The sequence below is a fragment of the Ursus maritimus genome, unplaced genomic scaffold, assembly GCF_017311325.1.
Source record: "Ursus maritimus isolate PB19 unplaced genomic scaffold, ASM1731132v1 scaffold_22, whole genome shotgun sequence".
Classification (NCBI taxonomy): domain Eukaryota; kingdom Metazoa; phylum Chordata; class Mammalia; order Carnivora; family Ursidae; genus Ursus; species Ursus maritimus.
The window spans coordinates 25,043,316-25,068,139 of record NW_024424675.1 but is presented as its reverse complement, the minus strand read 5'-3'; the positions used below and the strand labels follow the sequence as shown (position 1 = coordinate 25,068,139).

The 24,824-nt window shown below is 47.0% G+C and overlaps 1 protein-coding gene across 2 annotated transcripts in view; it reads left to right on the top strand.

The window, feature by feature from the left end:
* Nucleotides 1–18,285, top strand: part of LOC103669803 (ubiquinol-cytochrome-c reductase complex assembly factor 1) — a 92,497-nt gene extending 74,212 nt beyond the window's left edge. Inside the window, exons 7-9 of one of the 2 annotated variants that reach the window (XM_008698158.2) lie at nt 7,685–7,762; nt 13,720–13,833; nt 16,774–18,285. In XM_008698158.2, coding sequence (XP_008696380.1) covers nt 7,685–7,762; nt 13,720–13,833; nt 16,774–16,908 — 327 coding nt within the window. In that variant the 3' untranslated portion in view covers nt 16,909–18,285. The remainder of the gene's footprint in view (nt 1–7,684; nt 7,763–13,719; nt 13,834–16,773) is intronic. The other variant, XM_008698157.2, reaches the window with a different exon arrangement.
* Nucleotides 18,286–24,824: the final 6,539 nt, after the last annotated feature.

Here is a 24,824-nt window from a genome sequence, read left to right as displayed (position 1 = left end):
CAGGGTTTGCAGTATTAGAAATAGGAACTTTTAGCACAATCTCTTTGGGATGACCCAGCTTTAGCTGCCTTTTATCTTTGGATGTCTCTGCTCAGAAGCAAAACTCTGATTAGATTAGCTGGGATTCTCTGCCCATCTCTGTGGTGAGGGGAAGGTTTTCAGGACCAGCAGGCTGCCAAATCATATGGAGTCGGGGAGGAGTAAGGGATGCAGTCGGGCCCAAAGGAAGGGATGCAGAGCGTGACTGGTAGTCACCTCAGGCAGTATCAGAATACTTCTAAAATCTGCTGATCCATTGATACTGATGATGGAAGCAACCAGGCCAGCTCATGGAATGGCCTTTGGGTGTTTCTTTTGTCCACAGAATCTTGAATGGTCTGGCTTATGACCAATGGCAACCCAACGTGACCATACCTATCTGACATTCTTCACTGAAATTTCTCTGGTTTCTCCATGTTTATTTAAGTATGGTAGCTAAAATAAAGACTTTTGACTATTTTAATAGTAGAAGAAAGAAAGTTTTTTGACCTGTGTATATGGAATTTCTTTTCATATGTCCATCTTAAAAATTTCTCATTTGTTAGCTCATGATCAGAGATTTACTCTGGGACTTTATTATGACTATGTATGTAGTCAAGCTGTTCCTTCATCCTGTTACTTATTATTATTTTGACCTCTATATGGTATTGTGTATTTGACCTTGTTGAATCTCATCTTGTTTCTAGGATAACTTTTCAACAATTCAAAGTCGTTTCCATTTTACTCTTGTTTTTCAAAGTACTGAAATTAGCAATTTTAACTTTTTTGCTTGTGTGATTCTCCATTTCTGGTATGATTCATCAGAAGCAGAAAGGTGTGACGTTTCAGCATAGACACTAGCTAGGTTTAGGGACCAGCTGTCCAAGATAAAAGTCATAGCACTGTCACAAGAAGGGTGTGACTTTGGGGCAAGGCATTTAACATTTTTCAACTTCTGTTTTCCTGTGTATAGAGTCAGGACGATAGTAGCAGTTAGGCTATGAGCTCCTGGAAGGGCAAGGTTATGGTCATGAAGCACAAATAAGATCATGTATATGAATACATTATCAAATCAAATGCGATGCATGCTCATTGTTACTACCACCACTATCATAATTATTATCCGTTCAGATTTTCAGTGGAGGCCCCTAGAATTGTTTCCTTTAGGACTTTGTGCTGTCAGTGTTATTGTTAAAACAGTGACTCTTTCAAGCCAATATTAACCCCTCTAACTGGAATATGCATGAGACTTGCCATCTGGGATGCAATAAAAAACTTCAGAAATGAGAGTAGATTATAGCTGTTATCTTCCTCTTATCTGTATGTCCTGACATAGAAGAAAATTAAATTGGCAGGATAGTTTGATCTTCCCAGGATCATAATGTTCCTCATCAGCTCTTTTCAAGGTGATTTCAGACTTAACTGATGTGTTTGAATATCTTGTCAAGTGGGTAAATGACTGTAATTTTTAAGGACAGCTGTCTCTTGCTTTGCTGTTTTCCAAGCCTGAGGAAAAGGCTCCTATGCTTTGTAACCATTCAGAAATTAAAGCTAATGGTTCTGAAGGTATGCCTGCCAAACCACGGACCTTGTTTTTCAAGACATGATCAGGCTATGCAAATTTTGAATATGCAGATTCCAAGCTGCAAGACTGGGATTTTTAAAATAAATAAGTAAGTAAGTAAATAAATAAATTTAAAAGGCATTTCAATGTAGCAAGCTTCCCTGTGCATGAAATGTTTGAAATGATTTATTAAAATAAGGTGTAAGAATTATCTCATGTTTTGTTTAGGTTGGCTTTTCATCACAGCTTAAATATGCTTTACTCAGATTCACATGATTTTCTAAAGAAGGAAGAAGAAATTGAAACTGACCATCTTTTTTCATGTTTTATTATTTTTCCTTTTCTTCTTGGTATTAATACAATTTTCTCTGTATCTCACACACACACACACAATTTTATTTTGTTGTATTTTGTGATCATTGCTAAAAGGTCCTCAGTAGATCTGTTAGTCATCATGCAGGTAAACGAGTTACATGCACGCATGTGTATTTGGTCCCTCCCCGCCCTCCTTTCACCTGTTTCTGTGTGTTTCACATAATGTTGCACAGTGAGCTCATTTCTGACATTGAATTTAATAGACTGGCTGATGTTCAGTGCACATTAGCCTATTGCCATGCAGTCACAGCCCCCGGTATTGATACTGCAGAGCTTTGCTGATGGCATTTCTGACTGCTGGAAAGACCTGGCCTGCGATCTTTTGCACTGTTGTACGCTTAGGATGAATTTTGTGTATTCCTTATGCTTTAGTCAGCAACTCTAGCCACCCTTGATTATTCATTCATTCCAACAAGTTCTTTTCTTTTTTTATTTAAGATTTTACTTTTTAAGGGATCTCTGCACCTAACACGAAGCTCAAACTCACAACCCCAAGATCAAGAGTCGCATGCTCCACTGACTGAGCCAGCCAGGCTCCCCCATTCCAACAGATTCTTACTAGCCTGCTACTGTTAGTAGCTTTGCCTCAAGTCAGTAGCTGTGAAACTTATTCTTACCTTCATGTGCGTCCGTTCTTGTCCCCACCAACCTTCTTCCATTCTGTTCTCCCATGCCCCAGTCACACCCTTTTGCCCACTAGTTTTCCCAGGAGTGGGGCTTCACTATACCAGTGATGTCTGATGTGTATTAGTAATTGGCCACTGATGACCCATCTGGTGATCCATCTCTAGCCACCATTGCAATTGGGAATCTCCGAGTTGTGTTTACCCAAGACCATATTAGTTGTTCTTAGCCCTGCCTCTACAGGTAATCTAAGTTGTAGGTACATGAATGAGTGGCCACATAATTTTTTGTTTGTTCTAACATAGATAGACATTAGAGTCAGACTGCTCTGTATTCTTATCTTCACCCACTATTTCCTAGCTTCCCAGATGTCAGTTTCCTCTTCTCTAAAGTGTGGATAGTAAGAGTACCTGTCTCAGTCACTGGGAATGATTAAGTGAGCTCACATTCATGAAGCGCTTAGCATAGTTCTTGGCACTTGGTGAACAGTGAGTTATGGGACCTCTTTCTGGACTTGAATCACTTTTGTGGCACTGTAGACTGGGGAGAGGGGAGGCTTTGCCGAAGGTATCATTTATAAGCTATGTCTTAGAGGATAAGAAGGAGTTAGCATCCCAGTGGATAAAGAAAGGGGAAGGAATCCCGGCAGCAGTATGCTTAAGAGCTATAAGAGAGCAAGGCCTATTTGTGGAATTGCATATCGTTTACTGTGAATGGAGGGTGAGCTAAAAGTGGGGAGGTGGGAGGAGGTGAGGCCGGAAGATGACCAAGAACAGATCACAGAGAACCATGTAGAGCTCATGGAGGAGTTTAAACTTGATCCTCCACTGCTCCCTCCATCACATAATCTGGTTCCTCTGTTAAGCAGTCACATAAACGTCTTTAAGAGCAGCAACAGCAAAAAGGGGGAAGAGGGCAGCGAATTGGCCTCAAATGAACTGGCATCTCTTTAAAGCTAATATTCCTCCTCGAGAATACTATATTAATTAAACATGTGCCTTGCAAGATTCATTATTGTTTTACTTGTGTTCCCTGTTGGTTGTCTCATTCATTAATCTGCTGATTAGTAACCCTGAACTCTTGTATCTCCCCACCCCCTTTTTGGCATTCCCTTTTTAATATACTATGCTGTTCCCCCTGGGACGTAAACTCCAAGACCCGTCCCTGGCCTGCTCGTGTTTGTTTTCTTTGCCCCTTGTGCCTGCCTCTGCTATAACATTTGTAGTATGTGTTAAGTAATCCTTAAGGTAACATTTTTATTATGTCATAAAAAGTGCATGGCAAATATATTATAACTCATGGACTTTGTTTAAAAATGAACGGATAATTTATTGAGTGTGTTACATGAGCCTTGCTCCCCTCCCCGTTTCAGCTGAGACTTGCTGCTCATTTAGCCTAGCCTCCTATTGAGTGCTCCCACCCTGTGACATGCTGGGAAAGCAGACCCATGGTTGGCTAGAAATGACATCATAGTTTATGTACTCAATAAAAATTTAATTAAGTCATTACAGGAATTGCAGTCATCATTTAACCCTCTGATTTCTTCTGTTTAGTTTATTATTAAACATTCAGTAATACCAGTCACCAAATCCTGATGGCTTATAAAATATCTGCATGAATTTTAATAGCTTAAATAAATGGGAAAATATGAGTAACTGATATAAAAAGAACATTTTCCTTGTGGTGGTGCTGTATGTATGGGTTTTTATGAAAAGCAAAGCATTATGGAAAGGATAAGAGTTTACTAAGAGAACAGCCCAACACTCTCTGGGAGGAGTTTCTCATTCGGTTTGTCCATCCGTGTATTCATCATGGGCAGGGTGCTCCATACCAAATCATCTGGCAGTGGGAACACAGAACCTGCACGCCAACAAACAAAAGCTTAAGTGTGGGAATAAAATCCCAACAGAGGTTCACCAGAGGGAATATCCAGCTACCCTTGGCTGCTGGGCTGGCTAGAAGGGCCCGGTGGGGTGAGTCCAGTAGTTCAGGAAGCTGTTCTCACTCACCCTCACCTGTTGCCTGCAGATCATGTGTCTGCACTGATCGAGCTTCCGCCCTCTTCCAGGAAGGGCCTTTTTCATGATCTAATCCAGCCTGGGTGATGATATCTGAAAGCCATTCCTAGCTGTGGCTGCTTGCCATCACTCAGCTAGAGGGGCGAGGGAGAGGCAGCTTACAGGTCACTGGAGTTAGACTACAGGAGCAGAGGTCGTGGAGCCTTGCTCATAGGGAGTTCTGTCCCTGCTTTCCATTCTTCCTGGGTCGTAGCCAGCCGGAATGCAGGTGCATCCCAAGAGGAGAAAGTGTGTTTGTATGTAACTGGACCTTGCTGGAAATTGAGGTTTACAGATTAATGTGTTGCTGGTCTCTGGAAATGCCCTACAGGTGGTGAAGCAGATAAGCACTTGTCTAGAAATCAGGTTCCAATCCTGCCTCTGCCAGTAACTCTCTGTGTGACCTCAGACAAGTCCCTACCCTTTTAGGGTCTCAGTTCACCATTTCCTCAGAGGGATTGAGCTAGGTGATCTCTGAAGACCCTTCCAGCTCTAAAGCTCACGGGGTAGATGCAACACATAAACTAGCTCTGCTGAGCAGCTTCAGTGAATGTTCGCCTCTGAGAGATGCTCTGGCCTTTGTGTGACGTCTCTGACATCTGTTTGTGGCTCTGATTCTTCTTGCATCATGAAGAGAATAACTTGTACGGGAGTAGGGAGAGCCCCAGAATGGCTCTCAGCGGGTCTGCGTTGTAGTCCCATCATCACACTTCAGAAGGAATGAACTCTGCTCTGGCTTGTTTCTTGACTGCCTTTCCCCACAGCCCATTCTGGAAGATGGTGCAGTAAGAAGTTAGGCAGTACATATTTTTGAAATTTCAGAAACATGCAAGGTATTCAAGCAGCAAAAAAGGGGAAACAAAAGGGTGTCATTGGACAGAACACGCAATGTGTGGCACTCAGGCTCTTCTGAGGATTCAGTCATCAGCATGCCAGTCTCAAGTCCTGCTCCGAGCCAGGCCTTGGACTAGGTGTCTGTTGGGGTACCAAGATTAATCAGACAGAGTTCCTTATGACCTTTGAGCAGCTCACAGTCTAGTGGGAGAGACAGGTACATACGCAGCTCTAAACCGTGTTGTTCATCCAGGAGGAGGAGTGTGGAGGAGTGTGGACGGAGCTCTAGGAACATAAAGGCTGGAGGTCTGATTTGGCCTGGGTTGAAGGTAGGGGAGAAGGGTCATGGATTGTACCACCAGCTGCATCCAATCTCACATTTTCCAGTCTTGAGCTGGGCCATTCTCTCTTCTTTTTTGAAAATTATCCCTGACTATTGGAACTGGTTTTAGTTTTCTATAAACAAACCAGAAGGTATTACTCATAATTCATTGTATTTGCAGAGCACTTCACAACTTACTGAGGCTTTCAGCATACATTGTTGAATTAATGAATGAATACATGCTAATTCATTTGCTGTTTAAACCAGGACTGTGTATAGGGCATTTGAAAGGCAAGGAAATAGAGAGGTTATTTGACTTGCCCAGTGTCACATTCTCTGTATACAGCAGAATTAGAACTTGAACCCAGGTTGTCTGACTGAACCCAGGTCCTTTCACTACTCCTTTCTGCTCTTCTTCAGAGACCAGTTATGAACCACAGGATTAAATCACTCAGTCTTTGATTTATGATCCAAAGTAAAATCATCCTTCTGGAGGCAGGAATCTGATGGAATGTAAGGCACATGGACTTTGGACTCAGACTGACCTGGATGCTAGTCTCAGCTTTATCACTCATTTGCTATGGGACCTAGGGCCAGTCACTTCACCTGCCTAAGGCTCAGTTTTCTGTGTCTGTAAAAATGTGACTCTCGCACACCTACCCTCTGAGTTCCAGTGAGTTAGAGGAGATGATCTCCATGAAGCACGTGGCCCATACTAGGTCCTCGGTAAATGGAGGAGATGACAGTGGGCATGGTTATGGTCAGGGTTGTTAAGCACAAATCTTATTCTCTGTGTAAAGTTCCAAGTAACTTGGTTGTTTCTAAAACCTGTCAGTTTAAATATCCAGTGAGTCCTCACTTACATACTGCACATTACACTAGGCTTTGTGCTGGGATCCCAGAGAGGAATGAAACATGGACCGGGCTCTCAAACATACTCCTAGAAGTCTGCAGGGCAGAGTTTTACTTACTGAAGACATTCAGTGAACTTCAGTCTAGACTCTGAAGGCCTACCTGGCTGTTCTCTGAGACAAGTTCTACCCGGGTGTCCATGGTCTCCCTGGAATTGTATTTCAAAACAGTCTCTTAAGATTAACAGTCTTACTACTTCAGCCCAGCTTATTTTCTCTTCTTCTTCACGGTCTCAGGGGCTCTCCTTTCTCCTCAGCATCTCCCTCAGGGCCCTGCCTCTCTCCCTCGTCTTCGCACCTCTGACAACTTCCTTCTGTTTTTCACCACCACCAGCTCCTTTGAGTAGCCCCAGACATCTCCTAACCTGGCTCCAACATACCTTTGCAGTGCTTCCTTCCCATTCACCTTCCCTGGCACTCCACAAACATTTTCTTTCCTGCCTCTGCACCTTGGCACACCTTGTTGCCTTTGTCTGGAATGTCCTCTCTCCTCCAAGGTCCACCTAAGTGTTACCTCCTGGAGAACTCTTCGCCTACTCCCAGAGCAGAGATCGTCTGTACTAAAATTCATTTATTGCTTGCCACTTTTGGATAGAATTTGAGGCAACATATTGCAGTTTAATTATTTTTTACATGTTTGTTTTTCCATAATAGACTATGTGCTCCTCCTCCTAAGAAACCATTTCTTACACTTTCTGTTCGGAGGGTCTAGCATAAAGCCTGACGCGTACTTAGGGCTCAGCTCATTAAACTGAGTTACTGCTTTGTGTAATTTGGGATCAAAACCTGAAAGAAACTTTCAAATTGGGGAAAATCCTGGCAGATCATGGAAATGGGAATGGACTAGAAGTTCGACCTGTTAGGGGCCTTCTCTCTTTGTTTTACTAAGAGTCTGTGATAGTTAAGAAGCAGAAATCATATTTTTTTGTTTTTTCCCCCTTTTTTTCATACTTTTGTTTTTGTCATTTTGTTTCTGTAGGTTAATTCTTATATCCTGAAGAAGAACATGATCCTTATGACAAATAATTTCTATGCAGCAATCTTGGGATATGATGAGGTAAGATCATTTGCCAAGCCTTAAGCAGAACATTGGCTTTCCCCAACAAAGCCTTTTTTTTTTTATTTAAATTTTAATTAGTGAACACTCAGTGCAGTATTGGTTTCTGGAGGAGAATTCAGGGATTCGTCACTTACATAGAAAGACTTTTGATGAGAAACTCTGAGGGAACCTTCAGGGGACATCGTCGCTACCTACCGATATGGCTTAGAATTTGTTTCCTCATCTTCATTCACTTGACAACGGGAAGGACTATGCCCAGCAGTTTGCCTAGTGCTTGGGAAAAAAACCACGATATAATATGGTCGAATCATTCAAGTAATAGCATTTATTGACTCCCTTGTGGGGTGCTGGATGTAGGGGCAAAGGCAAATCAGTCACTGTGTCAGCCTCTAGAGATAGGAAGCCATACACATGTAAACAGCATGGGCTGCCAGACAAATCACACACTTTTGTGGCTTTCATTATAAAAGCAATACATACTCATTTCAAAAACTCATAAAACTGCACATAAGCAGTTGAAGTAAAAAATAGAAGGCCCCTTTCCTGTCCTGCCCAATTCCCTCTCCCAGAGGAAAACTTTGTTAATAGTTTATTGGGTGTCCTTCCAGACGTTATGTTTGCATACACAGGCACCTATGTATTTTCTTTACACAATGGAAGTTACACTACATACACTATTCTGCACCTTGCCTTTTTCGCTGAACAATGTATCTTAGGCCCCCTTACACATCAGAACATTGTAAAATATACATAACATCATATTTACTGTTTTTAAGTGCACATTTTAGTGACCTTAAGTACACTCACATTATTGAGCAATTGTCCCCACCATCCACCTCCAGAACTTTATCCATCTTCCCAGACTGAAGCTCTGTACCCATTAAACCCTTACTCTTCCCTCAGCCTCTTCCCAGCCCCTGGTCACCACCACCTTCTGCTTTCTGTCTCTCTGAATTTGAATACTCTGAGTACCCCATGTAAGTGGAATCATGTGGGTTTTATTCTTTTGTGACTGGCTTATTTCACTTAGCATAATGTCCTCAGGGTTCACACGTGTGGTAGCTTCCATCTTATCTTTTTCTCCCCACTGTTATTATGGAAATGTCAAACACATCAAAAAGGTAGAAGAATGGTGTAATGAACACCTGTATGCACACTATCAGGGTTCATCATACCTCATCTTTTTAACAAAACATGTGCTGTTATGCTCATTTGCAAGCACCACCCCTTCTGGGAAACAGGCCTGGAACTTCCCTGGGCTCAGCTCCTTCCGCCTGCCCTGGACTCTGCAGCACTTGCTCCGCTAGTGTTAACTGTCACCCGGGCTGGGTGGAGACTCCTTCCGGGTCGTGGCAGTGTCTGCTGTGTTTGCATTACTCTTGCCTGGCGTGGTACCTGGCCTGTGGTGAGTGAGGAATGAAGAAGGGAGGAAAAGCATAAAGGATGAAAGTAAGAAACGAGTTCAGGCTGGAGGAAGTGTTATCAGTCTGAAGATAATAATTAAAGCCAGGAGATAAGCTTACAAAAATAGGACTAGTTAAAATTGAGGTTTCCTGATTCTTAGTCCGCCAGAGATTTGTAGAAAACAGGAAGGTTTATCGGAGAGCAATTTAGATTGCATACCACACACGTCATTGATTTAACATGAGCTTTGTGGGAGTGGGGTGGGAGTTGAGAAACACTGCTTACATCTAAACATTAATTGTTAAATTAGATCCATTCTGACTTCAGAAACCTTACAGTGTATAGAAAAATGCGGCTTAGAATTGAAGAAATAGAATTCTCTATTAGCTAGCTTTTGTGTGAGGATATATTGCAGCCAGCTCAGCTGATTACTTTCAGCAGTATTAATAAAGATGTTCTGAATTGTGTCTCTTTTCCGTCCCTCCCATCCCAGTCCATGCTGGCAGAGCCACCTCACAACATGCCTGGTCACAAGAGTCACCTGGGGAGCTCTTCAAATCTAATTCCTAAGCCCCTCTCTGAAGATTCCAGGTCAATCGCAGTGGGGCCTGGTATTTAGCAAGCACCTCAGGTGACTCTTAAGAGTCGGAAAGTTTGGGAAATATACTAATTACCTGGGACGCTTTTAGAAATACCCGTGTTTGGACCCCGTCTCCCAAAAGTTCTAATTTAACTGCTGTAGGTGGGCATCTGTTGTAAAAGTTCCTCAGTAATTTTAATGTGCATGCACATCACGTAGGTAAAATTTAGATCTGACTTGGCAAGTCTGGGGCGAGGCCTGAGGTTCTGTGTGGCGGACAAGCTGCAGGTGATGCGGTGCAGCCATTCTGCAGACCACACTGGGAGTCACGGGTTCTAGAGCTGTGCTGTCCAAGACTAGCCGGATGAGGCTCTTTGTTGTTGTTGTCGACGCGGGACTTGAACTCACGATCCTGAAATCAAGCCCTGAACTGAGATCAGCAGTTGGACGCTTAACCGACTGAACCAACTAGGTGCCCCTACGTGTGGCTATTTTGATTTAAAGTCCTTAAATAAAATGGAAAATGGAGTCACGCTGGTTACATTTCACGTGCTCGATAACTTTGTGTGGCTAGTGGCTGCTGTACTGGACAGTGTGGCTATAGAACATTTCTGTCCTCACAGAAGGTTCAGTTGGACAGTGCCGTTCTGCAGCACCCTTTCCCTAGGCTGTTGCTTGGGTTGTGCCCCTACCCTGGCCACTTTTGGAACCTTCCTGTTTTCTGCTGCATTAAGTCCAGATTCCTCCATGGAACTTCCGGGCCTTCTGTCAACTGTCCCTGTCGTGGCATGTCCTATCCACTGTTCTCTCCCACTGCTTTTGAGTGTGTAACCTTCTTTCCAAGTGAGACCATCTGCCCCACTGCCCCACAGACATGCTGTGCCTGCCTGAAGCTCTCCTGGACAGCTAGGTTTGGAGGGCAGTGGCCGAGTCTGTCAGCTTTGGGCCTGGTACCATGTAGGCCCTCTCTTTGTAAATGTTCAGTGAACCAGTATATTCTCTCTTGCATAGGATGTGGCTCTCCAGATATTCTCCAGTCTTAAAGGTCCCCTTCTCCACAAAGCTTTCCCTGACCTCTCTAGATCTGTGTTTATTTATTCTGAATTTCAGCCTCATCCACCCATCCACCCACCCACCCATCCATCCGTCCATTAAACAGGAAGAAAGTGCCTACCATGTGGGATGCACTGGGAATGTTTGGTGAATAAAACAAACATGGTGTGGTTCTTTCCCACGGGAGCTCACCTTCTAATGGGGAGACAGGCAGTAAATAGGTAAACAAGCAAATGTCTAGTTACAAATAGAGTGTCCTAGAAGCTAAGACTGAAGAGTGAGGAGTCAGCCATGTACAGAGCCTGCCTTGGAGTCTCCCTGTACAGGTTGGCAGTTGTTCACTCTCTAGGATTTGATCCTGTGCTGCTGTTCGGTGTGCACCAGCCTGGTCCTTCAGCTAGATTGCAAACTGCCTGCGAGCTGAGAGCATTTTGCTGTCATTCTGCGTTCTCAGCGTCATGCTAAGCATGTAGTGGTGTCACAAATCAGTCTTCTCTGAGTGAGACCGCCACTCCGAAGCCTTAACCATAACCGGGACACTCAAGGCACAGGCTTCCTCTCAGTTACTCTAGACCTAGGTGTCTTCATCTCCTGAAGGGTGCTTTTTTGTGTCATGAGGGAAAACAGGCAGGCCCCCAAGTAGATTGTGGGAACATTGCTATGCAAACTAATATCTGGCTGTCAAGCACCCTTTTTCCTTTTCTGATTTCTCTCTCAGACCGGTCTCCCATTTGTTTTCGTTGACATACTAGCAGTTTGGTGGGGAAAAGGCTGAAGTTGGGCTCACTGATTTATTCAGCCATTTTTATTGCACCCCCCACTCTATGCCAGTACTGCGTCCTAACTAGAGCTAGTCAGGCACCATCCCTTGACCTCCCCAGTGCATTCTGGTCCTGAGTCTACCACCAATTAGCTAGTTAACCTCTAAGCCTCTGTGTACTTATCTTTCAAATGGGGATAATAATATCTGTTCTTCTTGGCATACGTAGTCATTAGGAGCCAGGTGTTTGAAGGAACTGACAGCCTGGAACAGTCAGGTGTTATCACTGTTGATCTGAGTCCTGAGTCATCCTTTTCTTTCTGACTGATTATGGACTTGTCCCTTCCCAGCCATCTCCCCCCATTGCCAGGGGTGCCTGTTTGCAGCAGGCTGTGGCTCCCAGGGCTTTTGCTGTCCTTTGCTCTGTGCTCGTTCTCTAGGTCCTCATGACACCCGCTCCCACTGCCCTTCCTTCCTCTGTAGCACATGTGGGTCTCTGCCAGCAGCCCTCCAGCTTGTGCCCAGGGCACTTCAGACACAGGCAGGCTGATGTGTTAGCAAATAGCTTAGAGAACGGTGATGTGCCTGAGCTTGTTCTTGGGCCCTGTCCCCATCTGCCAGAAGAGGCTGGTTTGCCTGACTCAGCCATTGTGCCAGCACAGTCTCTTAAGCTGGGGAATTATAGGGATGTGTAGCAGGGGGCATTTGGAACAGGTTGAATGTTTTTCCACCAAACTGTCAGCACCCCATCCTGGGCTTGGCCCTTCGTGGCAACAGGCCTAAAGTCAGACATCATATGCTGCCGTGTCCCAGAGGCCAGTGCACAGCATCACATTGAAGACATGATCTGGGGTCTTAGTGTAATGTTTTGCCACTTCCAGAGCCTGTCATGGCCATGATCTCTGAATTCTCACAACAGTCTGTGGGCTGGGTCTTACTGTGTTTGGCTCATGAGGAACTGAGGCTCGGGAAGGGCTGGTGGCTTTCCAGGGGCCACACAGTCAAGTGACAGAGCTGCCGTTTGAACCTAGGTGGTCTGATCCCTAGATCTCACTGTTGTTTCAGCTATAGCCGCAGCTACCTGCCAAAGCAAGCGCCTGATCCTTGTATCTGACATACTACACGTAACAAAATGCCTTTACGTGATCTCACTTTCATGATGCAAAGATGCTGTGTGTAGGGCAAGCACTTTCATCTCTGTTTCATAGCTGAGTAGTGAATTGCCCGCCGTCTCTGAGCTTGGTAGTGACAGAGCCAGGACTTGGTCCAGCCTTCTGACCTGTAAGTCCTAGTCGGTGCTTTGTGTGGTTCCACATTCACTTGGCACCTGGACACAGCAGCTTCTCGGTGCCTTTCCCTTCAGTCACCCTCACCCCACAAAGCAGGACCCTCCTCTCTCCTTCCTTTAGAGGTCCAAACTAGAAAATGGCTCTAGTCCATGGCCCAGGTGCTGATTAGTCTCTGTGATATATGGGCTTCTCAACAGAGCTGTCGCCCGTGCTACAAAGGAAAATATTAGATACACACAGGCTCTGAGCATTCCCTCTGGCCCATGGCAGTCCTGCTGAACAGCCTATTCCTCTAGTTGAGGCAGGGCCAGCCGTGGCCAACCCAGAGATGGGTGACAGTGAGGCCGAGGTGCCCGGTTTCCTTTCCCAGAGAGCCAGCTGCCTTGCAGATGTGTGCCCTTGGACCAGGAGAGAAGGTGCAGTCTGTGCCCACCTCTGTTTCTGGGAAAAAATACCCACCCACTACACTCTGTGCCCATTCCTTGCAGATAGCAGTAGGAGTACTGTGCCACCGTTTCTCTTCTTGGCCTCACAGGTATTGCTGGGTCAAGTACAGTGTGGGGGAGTAGAGTGAGCTGTGGCCTGGGAGGGCAGCCAGACATGAACCCCATCTCTACATTAATCTTAGCCAGTCACTTGGCCCCTCTGGCTCCCGTGTCCTTCCTCTGCATAAAATGAAAGAGTTGGACCAGATGCTCTCTGAAGACCCCTTCCGGCTCTACCATGTAGCTGCCCCGTTTCTTTCTTGTGGTGTCTGTAAGGTCTTTCCAATCCGATTCTGTGGTTGCCAGCATGTTCACAGTATCCCCAGCTTTTGTATGTATGACTGCCATACTCCCCGCAAGACCAGTTGTACTCTGTGTTGCAGGGGATCCTTTCAGATGACCATGGGCTGGCTGCTGCCCTCTGGAGAACCTTCTTCAACCAGAAATGTGAAGACCCTCGGCACCTTGAGTTGTTGGTGGAGTATGTGAGGAAGCAGGTGAGCAACCCTACCCCTCCCCTCCAGAGGCTTATGGAAAGCAGGTCTTTGCTGAGGTCTGGAGATGCTGGACTTTGAGAGGATTGTGAGAGGTTGAGTTCCCAGAGGCTGGTCTGAGGGAATTCTAACTACATCCTGTCAGCAGCAGGTGCTGATGAAGAGCACCTTCTGTGTGTCCAGCCATGAGCTAGGCAGGGAGTGGGGAATGGGATAGAAGAAGAACTGAGTAGTCTGCTCTCAGAAACTTTTAGGCATTCATTCACTACACATTTGATTGCGTGTTATGTGTCCAGTGCTGTGCGAGACCCCGGGCACACACAGTCCTGTAGGATATAGGAATGGGGTACAGTGTAGTTACCCACTGTAGCCACTTCTGTCCCCACTTTGAAACTCCAGCGTTCATGTTTCCTGCTCCTGATTTCTAGCAGGACTGGGCTCCAGGCAGCATTCCATAGACATCCCTCAAGCCTCTTCCCACTGAGTGCTAGCCACAGTCAAGTAGGGTCCCCCTACTTCATTCCCTACCCCCTCGTCCCCTGGGGCTCCCTGGCACCAGAATTTCTAAGAGAAAACTCCAGAGTGGGGACTGCTTAACTATATAGTTTTCCTTGAAACCATGGCTACTTCATTTCTTGATCTCTCTGCCCCCTGATCCTGTATTGATGGAGAAACCCACACTTTATAGATGAGTGAGTTGAGTGGCAGAGAAGAGGAACATAGAGGCTTTTCCAGGGTCTCCCAGTGAGTCAGCCTGCACAGCTGGCCTACAACTCCAAGCTGGTGATTCATGGAGCCACTAGAGGCCTTTGCTGCTCCAGACAGCTCATCAGCTCAGGCTGTCCCATGAGTCACACCTTTGCTTCATGGGCCTGGCCCTGGAGTTGAAGGGGCCTCACCCCACAGTTATTCTCTTATTCACCTGTATCCACGGCCTTCAAGCCTTCAACAGCCAGGAAGGGGAAGGCCAGGCCCTGGCACTTAGGGAGAAGACAGGGCTAGCAGGAGCAGCTTGCCAATTGTTGGAAAAACCACACAGTGGGACTCTTCAGACCCAGAGAGAGAATCCCAGAAGCCAGGACTTCTGTTTGACCATTTTTCAGATCTGCCAGAGCTGGGAGAAGGCACTGTGGTCAGAGGGCTCCACCCACAGAGACCTCTCGAGACTCACACTGTTGACTGGACTCACCGTCAGACACAAGTAGCAATTGGCAAAGCAAATGCTGTGTTTTTTGAGAGACCAGCCTAACTTTTCCATCTGCCATGGTGGGCTTGTGCCAGGGGCCACAACAAGGGCATAGCTGGGGCCTTTTCGAGGGCCCTAAAAGAAGGGACTGCACACCAGTCCCCTATAAGAAGTCCCATATTGTCCAATGAGAGGCAGGCAATAGGAAAACAGTGATCTGGCTCTTAGGGAAGGAGGGAGCTTTGATGGGGACCTGGTCCTGTCAGCAAAATTTCTGAATATCTGCTGTGCCAGGCACTCTGTTGAGAAAGCAGAGATTCATAGGACCAGACCTGCCCTCGAGCCAGCTTGTGGTCTGGTGAGGGAGCCAGTCAGGCACAAGGCTAACCCTGGAATAAGTCAGTCTGTGATGTGATACAGGTAGGAACAAAGTGCTGTGGAAGGCCAAAGAAAGGTGAGACTAGGAGTGAGCAGATAAGGAAGGACCAGGAAGCTGGGCCCTCAACAGACTAGTCCTGTGCCATGATCCTAGTTGGTCTGGTGGGTAGCCCAAGAGCCAATCAGAGGTTATGTTGAGATTTTCAGTGCAGAAGGTGGCCAGAGAGGTGACATTAGGTACAGAAATGGAGCTGTTGGAAAGAGGAGTATATTTTAGTCAAGGTAATGGTAATGGGTCACTTGCTCTCCTTGCACTGGAAGTCAGCTGGATGTGTGGAAATCTAGACCTGAGGTATATGTGAAGATGGGTTGAGTCCAAGGGTCAGCAGCCTGAAGGTGAAACAACAGGAGTGAAAGAATTCTTGGAAGAGGGAGATGATCCAAGGACTAAGATGAGGCCTGGACTCCTGCCCCTGTTCTCCCACATGCCTTCTCACCCCCCAGTGGAGCTTCATCTTTTCTGAATCCAGTGCTCACTCCTGATGTGATCCGGCTGTCCCCTTGATTTTTCCTGTCCACTTGAAAGTATTTCTCATTCTGCTGTTCTTACTAGCAGCAGCCCGGGGGATCCTCCCAGAGACCACCTTTATCTCCTGAGACTTGGCCACTCATTAGATCACCTGCCTCTTGCAGAACTGCCCAACCTCACCTTCCCTGCAGCTGCTCCCCATTCTCCATCTCAGGTGTCCCTTTTCCACTTGCTGTTCAGGGGGACAAACTCCCCCAGCCATCCTAGTGGGCAAAGCTGGACCCACTGGTCAGCATGGCTGCCCACTAATTGTGGGGTCGGAGCTCACTAGAGGACAGTAAAGGCATACGTACTTAAAATTTTAAAAAGTTCCAGTGACTACAGTGTACATATGTTGTATCATTTAATCTCTTCATGAGTCCTGTGGGGTACATGTTACTGTCCCCTCTCTCAGACAAGGAAACTTAAACCTCAGAGAAGGGAATGGAGTCACCTTGAGTAGCATCACTACCCTGAATAGACGGATAAAACTCACATACATCCCAAGGACATGTCTCCCCCAGTACATCCTCCCTAGGAAGTTCTTGCAGTCCAGAAAGTCAGGGCTTGTGTGTCTGTTTGTCTATTCAGGGGTATGATGGGGAGTTACCTACAGCCTTCCCAGTGAGCTTCCCCAGTAAATCGTTTCTCCCAACCCACTTGAATGAAATAATCTGGGAGATCAGAGACCTGCTGTCCTGGGAGCTGGGATAGTCAGNACAAGGTCCCTCCCCGTCCTCTCCATTTGGAGGCTGGTTCCTTATGCCATCTTATGTCTCTCCTGCCCGTGTCCCTGTTCCCCCTGTTGCAGATGCAGTACTTGGACTCCATGAATGGTGAGGATCTGCTTCTGACAGGGGAGGTGAGCTGGCGCCCTCTTGTGGAGAAGAATCCTCAGAGCATCCTGAAGCCCCATTCCCCAACTTATAACGACGAGGGTCTTTGATAGGCTGGTGCCTCTGAACAGCTGGCCAGCTGGCTTTGAGGAACTGCCAGGAGAGAGGTGCTAGTTTGGCCCCGAACCCTGCAGAAAGTGGCCTGAACTGACCTTTGAACAGCATCTGTCAAATACCTGGCCCCGTTTGTGTTGATTTTCCTCTTAGTAATGCCCAGGAGTCTGATCTGGTGGGGTACAGTGCTGGGAGAACCCTTAGCTCTTCTGAGGTATCCTCCCCCACAGGAGAAGCCTGGAGCAAGAGCTCCCCAGCACACACTCTCCTGGTCCCCTCTGGTGACTATGTGATTGACAGCTTTTCCCAAAGGCAGAGGGATGGGGATAGGTTAGAGAGGGGGTACTTCCACCAAGGGTCCACCACAGCCAGGGGGCAGTTTGGAATGCTGCTGAGTCAAGACGGGTAACCACGCTCTGTCCTCTGGCTTTGAGCCATGGGGTTGAGTTGGCCATTAAAAGAATCAGAGACTTATCTCTGCCATGGCTCTTCTTTATTCCAGGGTTTTTAGAAACTTATCTGAGATGGCAGTTACCATAAGCTGAGGACCACCACCCAGCTCAGTTAGAGACAGGGAGGGTGAGAGTGTCAGGAGGGTCTCTGCCGCTGCTTTTGTCTCCAGTTCACGGAGATGTCACTGTTCTGGCCAAGCCATAGCCTGCCAGGCTCCATCCTCTGGGACCCAGGAGGCCTCTGATGGCCAAGGGGCTTGAAACATCCTGAGTCTTTTGGAAAGAAGCTCCAAGAACATAGGTCCCTTTGTCACTTGCCCGCTGAACGAGGTGAGGAACATGCTCTCTTTCCTCTCTTGACTCCCTTTATGTGAGATACTGGGCAGAAGAGGAGAAAATTCTTTCTGGCTTCGTTGTACTGGCCCAGCCCCGTGCCCCCCTTTCTAGCCCCATCCCAACTTCTGGAGCATGTGCTGCAGGGCCAGCTCGGTCTTGCACTTGCGGATCAGTCCCCTCCTTCCTGAGTGTGCACAGGTCATCTCTTGGGGGATTTCTTTGCATTGAAGAAAGGGGGCGGGGAACCATAGTGCCCCTCCCTCCCCCATCAAACTTCTTTCATTTAACTTGCTATAAATGAGTCATATAAAGAAATTCTATATGGGTGAGGTATATCCCACTTCTGTGAAAACATTACAAATCAGACCGCCTTTTCTGAGTTTATTTAAGATGCTTTTGTTGCGAGCAGAGTTCTAGAGTGAAGCCCCCTCTGTGTGTGTGAGATAGTAACACCTTGTAACTCATTACAGCTGGGCACTATTTACATAAACCAGAGCTGAGCCAGGCAGGAATTTGCTGATTAATTTATTTTTAATGGAGTGAAGTATACCATGCACCAAAATAAACTTTACTGTGTGTACCTAACTGCTCCTGGAATGGATGGAAAAATTAATGGAACAGATTTTGGCTCCCAACTCCACACATTAATTCATATATAAAAGTTATTTGAGCCTTAACCCATTTGCTGCCCAGGGCAGCTCCCCAGCCACAGATCCCAGCCCACAGCACCAGTTCAGCTACTGGGCTTGCTTGAGAATCACAGAACTGCAGATTTAGAAGAAACTTTAGAGGTCACTTAGTCCAGCCTCGGTCCAGAACTTGACTCCCCTTCTCAGCATCCCAGTTGGCCTCTGTCCATACAGGCCGTTTATGAATCCCTCTGCCTGCAGAGCCAAGTCGTGTCCATAAGCTGAGTAATCATGAAACAGTGTGCCTTGTAATACGGAGCTGCGTTTTGAAGAGCCGAATTGGCTCTATCAGGTCGGGGATGTCCCAAAGCCCTCACTTCCAGACTGTCGGCGTCTTTCACCCACTACACACCACCTTCCCCTTCAAGATAAAATCCAGGCTCCTGGAGGCTGCAAGGCTCTTCTTGATTTGACCTGTGCTTGTTTCTGAGTCTGGAATTCGTTCTTCGCTGAGCAAACTGAACCGCTTGGGGTTACCTGAAGAGATGACCCTGTATGTTTCCTCTACCTGAATCCTTGCTTCCCCTTCTGACTAGAGAAATCCCATGTGTGCTCACGTACCCACCCTCTGTCCAGCCTTGTCTGCCCCAGATGCAAACTATGGCTGACACAGCCTTCTCCATCCTGCACTGTGAGCTCCTTCAGAGTGGGCACTGTGTTTGGATCAGTCACCTTTGTTTTTCTAGTGCCCCAGGAATGCCTGGCTCACAGTAGGCATCAGTATAAGCTTGGACAAATGAAAGAAGGAATGCATGACTAGATCATCAGTCATTATCAGTACAAGTCCAACGAAAAAGTTCCTTTCTGGATCATTCTCTGACCTACAGTTCCGCTTATTTTAATAATTCAGTACAAAATACCTCCATTGGCCTTTGCATAGGAACAAAAGCTAAATGTTCATTCTGTAGCTACATGTTTTTCTTTCTCTCTCTCTTTTTAAGTAATCTCTACACCAACATGGGGCTCAAACTTGCAACCTCCAGACCAAGAGTCACATGCTCCACTGACTGGGCCAGCAAGGCGTTCCTGTAGCTACACATATTTCTACTGTAAATTGTTATTACACAAAACAAGTGAAGGACATTTCTTGCCCTCAGGGAGATTGCTCTTTAGAAATAGTTTTGTCATTCATTTATGTTTCCAGAAAGGATCACAGCAAATTAAAAGACACAGTTATAATAAAACTGCAAAAATGATTAGAACAAGTTTAAAAGATAAGATGCAAGTATTGGGAGGTGGGAAAGGGAAATAATCATGTCAGAAAACCGGTACTGCTAATAACCAATTTTCATGGGATTTTTTTTTTTTTTGGTAATTTATAAAGTAGTTTTAACACATTATCTCAATGTTCCTGTAAAATAGGTGTCCTCATTGTTCTTACCCCCTTTCTACAGGTGAGGGGACTAAGGCTCAGCTTATCCAGCCACAGGAAGAAGGGGCCCAGCGTGCCCCAGTTCCCATCTTCCAACCCCAGGGCCCTTGCTCTCTCCCCATCCCACACTGCCCCCCACAGGTCAGCGAGGAAATCTGCAACTGAGTATAAAACCTTGCTCTGAGCTTCCTGGGAGCCAAAGGCAGAAATGGAAGTCAAGGTTCTGAGTCCCCACTGTCACATAAAAGAAAGTATACTTATTCATCAGAAGAAATGTTTCAGAGAAGAATGTATTATGGGGATTTTAAATGAGAAACACTGAACAATGCAGTGAAGTACCTCTAAGATTTCAGTTTTGCCCATATGTTTGAGAACCATAAATAATTGCTGTTTATTACATCAAACGGAGATAAAGGCCAAGACCCCCGTTCAGCCAGTATGTTTTGCATTTCTGTTCTGTGTCAGACACTGCTTGGTATTTTCACTTGTTTTCTATTTTAATGTTCAGTGACAAAACTGTGCAGTAAGTGTTATTAAGCTCCTGTTACCTTTGAGGGAAACTACATGAAGCTCAGGGGGGCCCAAATTGACTCTGCGTGCAGAACTCAGGTGGTTCTGAGACCCAAGTCCAATGCGTGTAGTTTCAGAGAAGGAGTACTGGGTGGGGAAAGGGACCATTGTGCTACAGTTTAAAAGTAAAAGGAATCCTTTGGCAATATTCCAGCCACGTGGGCTTGTGTGGACACATTCTCATACCAACAGCAAAAATCAGAACAAGGGGGTTAGACCTCAGAAAAGCCCTGGAGGGAGTCGGGACATAAGGGATGGGCAAGGTTTAGGTAGGTGGAAAGAAGAACAGGAAATGAGCTGCCTAGGGGAAGGCACGGAGTAGGAAGCTTCTTCAGACTCAAGTGGGCAAGCTGAGTGGTTTGCTAAAGGCAGAAAGGGTTGCAGACAGCCGGGTGGGGCTACGAGTGGGGGGTGGCCTGGGTAACGCTGCGCCCGGGCAGGCATTCCGGGTAAGGACGGTGACCTGCTGGGAGTGAAGATGTACAGAGGTATGCAAGGTAGATCGGCTTGGTCAGGAACCAGCCATCTAGGCTTGGAGGCCTGGGGGCTGATTGTAGGAATTCTGAGGGAAGCTCAAACTCCAGAGATATTTCAGAGCAATCATAGGGACTTGATACCTCCCTGCTCCTGGAGCCTGGAGAAAGCCGTCTAGAGCTCTCCTGTGAACCAGAAGATGGCGATGTCAGGCAGAAGAGGGAAGCTCGAAAAGAAGAATTCTCTGTGCTGTGTTTTTGCCAAGCGCCAGTTACATTATCCCACGGGATGGATGGGACAGGGATTATCACCCCCATTATGCAATAGGGGAACAGCTCCATAGAGAAGCTGCCACAAACTGGTACAAGGTGACCCTGTAGCAAAGCTGAACAGCCTCCTCTCTTTTGAGCCCTCCTCCATTGCTTTTGGTGTATGTTGGTTGTATCTGTATGGGAAACAACCAGGTGGAAGGTGCTCCAGGGAGGGCAAGAGAGGGGCTGGACTTCAGGGGATGATTAGGATGGAGGGGCTAAAGACTTTGGCCTTGACTTGCGTGTAGAAGGGGCACTTGAAATCATGAAAGTGAATGATTTCCCAGAGGTGAAATGTAGAGGGCTGACCAGGGACTGGGGTGGGTGTGGGAGAAAGCATTCAGGGGTGGGGTGGGGTGGGAGGGGGAGGAGTAGGAAGAGCAGGAACCAGCATAGGAAGTAGAGGCTGGGGTAGGAGTCAGGGGAGAGGAAGCTTCGAGAAGGAGGAGGTTCTTAATGCTGCATGCTGCAGAGTTGGAGTTGGGGCCAGGGAGTAAGTGAATGAGGCTTTAGAGTATTCCAGGAATGAGATTTTTGAGAGAATACAGAGATTGCAGAGGGCTAAGAAGGCAGGGTATGGCAGCAGCCGTGGTATCTTGGTAGGTGCCTAGCTGAAAAGAAATGGAGAAAAATTGGGCAGGAGTTAGGAGAGTAGGGTAAGAACTAAGGTGTTTGCAGCACAGAAGAAAGCTGAAGATGGGCTTGGGGGTGAGGAAGAGCCTGATTAAATGTGAAGCACTCAGTGGAGTAGGAGACCTCCCATAAATGTTAGGAATTATTAGATCACTCTGGAAGTGGGAGCCTGGTCTTGAGAACAAGAGCCTGGCTTTGGAGGGGAGGAAGGAACTTTTTCCTGAGACTAGAGATTGGAGCACAGATGGGGACAAGGGATTTCTGAGGTGAGGGCTGAGAGGGGAAAGGCCAACCAATGCTAGTCTCGATGCCCAAGGAACCTAGAGTTATCAGCCATTGGGATGAAGGGAGACAGAGTGGTGGGCAGAGAACGAGACGGTCCCAAAATGTGTGAACTCTTCCCTTGGGAGCAGTCCTCCTGTACTTGTTTCCCTGGTTCTGCCTACTTCTAGCCTCCCCACAGCATCCTGCTATGTCTTGCCCACCCCCACCACTGGGTTTTGCCTTAGCGAGGGGTAAGCCAGACCCCAGGCCCTGGCCGTGATCCTCTGCCCACTCACCCCTGCCCCAGTGTTAACCACCCATGGCAAATCATCTGTGGCTTCCAGGAGACTTCCCTGGAGCCATGCTGGTGAACCCAGGACCTGACATTACAGGTCAGTACTTGAAGACTCCCTACTGAGGGGAGAAAAGATCCTAGAGATCCTGACTGGAGAATTCCCAGGAAGGCAGTCTTCAAGTACTGACCTGTAATGTCAAACAGCGATGGGGGAAAAAAAGGTGATGGAATATATGAGTGCTAGAGGAGACTCGGAGACCTCCAGCCCAGCCTTCTTACTTTATCCATAGGAGGCTGTCATCCTGAGAGGCTCACTCAAGGTTCACAGTTGTGAACCAGAGCCATAGGCTTGTGCTGGGTTGTTTCTTCCTAATTTTCTCTCTCCCTGTGGCCAGAAATGTCTCTTTACCTTCCAGTTACCATCTGAGAAAAAGCCTGCCGCAGGGCTGTACCCTGGTGGAGATGAGGGGTGGAGACATGGTTGCTCTAAGGTTCCGGAATGGGTCATGAGCTCTAAACCCCAAAGCACATGGTTTATACCTTGGCTTAACCTGTGTCTTATAATTATTTATGAGTCTGCCTTCCCCACTAAACTGTGAGTTCCTCCAGGGCAGAGAACAAGTCTTACTCATCTTTGGGACCACAGTGCTGCCCTAAAGGAGGCATTAAATACATATTGGATGAACTGGATGGACAGAGGGAGGGGAGAGGTTGGGATAGGATGGGGAGGGTGAGGTAGCTGGACTAATAATGTTGGGGGCTTAAGAGACCATTAGATAATATCTCCTCCCAGGTTCAAAATGAATTGAGAAATAAGACATAAGAGACAGACAGACAGACATGAAAACTGTTTTTTTTTTTTTTTAAAGATTTTATTTATTTATTCGACAGAGATAGAGACAGCCAGCGAGAGAGGGAACACAAGCAGGGGGAGTGGGAGAGGAAGAAGCAGGCCCACAGAAGAAGAGCCTGATGTGGGGCTCGACCCCGGATCGCCGGGATCACGCCCTGAGCCGAAGGCAGACGCATAACCGCTGTGCCACCCAGGCGCCCCGAAAACTGGTTTTTTACCAATATTTCTGACAAAGCTGATTGAAGAATGTAGTTTTCACTCTCAGGCCAAATGTGCTTGTTAATAACCTCCTAAAACTTGGGGTGCCTGGGTGGTTCAGTTGGTTGATCGTCCAGCTCTTGATTTTGGCTCAGGTCATGACCTTGGGGCTGTGGGATTGAGCCCCAATGGCAGGCTCCGCGCTCAGCAGGGAGTCTGCTTCTCTCCTTCCTTTCCCTCTGCCCCTTCCCCGGGCTCTTCTGCACATGTGCTCTCTTTCTCTAAAATGAATAAATAAATCTTTAAAAAAAAAAAAAAAAAAACCTCCTAAAACTAACCATGCTTACCTCCACCTCCCCACCCCTCCCCCAAAGAGCAGACCTCTCCCTCCCCATTACAGGGGCAGAACTTCCTCTGGAAGTTTACCATGTAGATCAATGAAGAATATGCTATCTTTGCCTACAACAGAGCCAAAAGAGAGAAGGGTGGGGGTGGGGTAGAAAGCTTCAGGCCAGCTCCTTCTAAGCCACCAATCAGACAATCCTCCTCCCTTGGAGAGGAAGGGTGAGTGAAGAGAAAAGAGGGGGGTGGTCCTCTTGCACCTGCCCCTCCAGGAAAGTAGAGTGGGAATTCCCTCCCTGTATGGAAACACTCTTGAGGACAAGTCTCCCACCATCAGATGGAATGAGGTGGATGAATGGATGGGGGGGGAGGGTTGAGGGAAGGGAGACCCCACCATCACAGTGTCTGCAGTCTAGACCCCAGACACAGCCACCCTTCCAAAATGGAATTCCTAAATTTGCATTCTTGTGATCTGCCTGCCAGAATGCTCATCTGTGTATGAAGGGTGAGGAGAGGACCTTGTTTCCTGGGAGCTGGAATAAGAGGCCAAATCTCAGAGCCACACTCCACTGACACAGCCAGAGGGCCATGTTAACATTCGGAGCCAGCCTTTGGTCTAGAAAGGGCAGAGACTGACGAGGGGAGCTCCTCTGGTTGCTGCTTCATTTGTTTTCAGACCTCCACCAAGCCCCTGCCCTTTCATGGCCAGAAAGCTCTAGAATCCAGCATGTACTGAACTACTGCTCCTCTCAGGCACTTGCCATAGACTAACCCACTTATTCCTCTCAAAAACCTGGTGAAGGAGGTGATGTTGGACCTATTTTAGGGATGGAGCCACTGTGACTCAGAGTTGTGATTGTTCAATTTACCCATGAAGTGCTGGAGCGGGTGGGGCCTCCTGAAGGCCTGTGTGGTGCTCAGGAACAGAGGACCACACCCATCTGGGTGGTTTCTGGCAGTCTGGTGCTTCAGGCCCCTCTCCCCCTGGGGGTCGGCTTCGCAAATTATCCCAAAACACAGCTCCAGGAATCTTGCCAACCTTGCGCCACTGTCTGTACCAGAGCCAGCAACTTAGCAAGGCCCTCTTCAGCGTGTGGCCTGCAGCTCTTCCCCTGCGCCACAG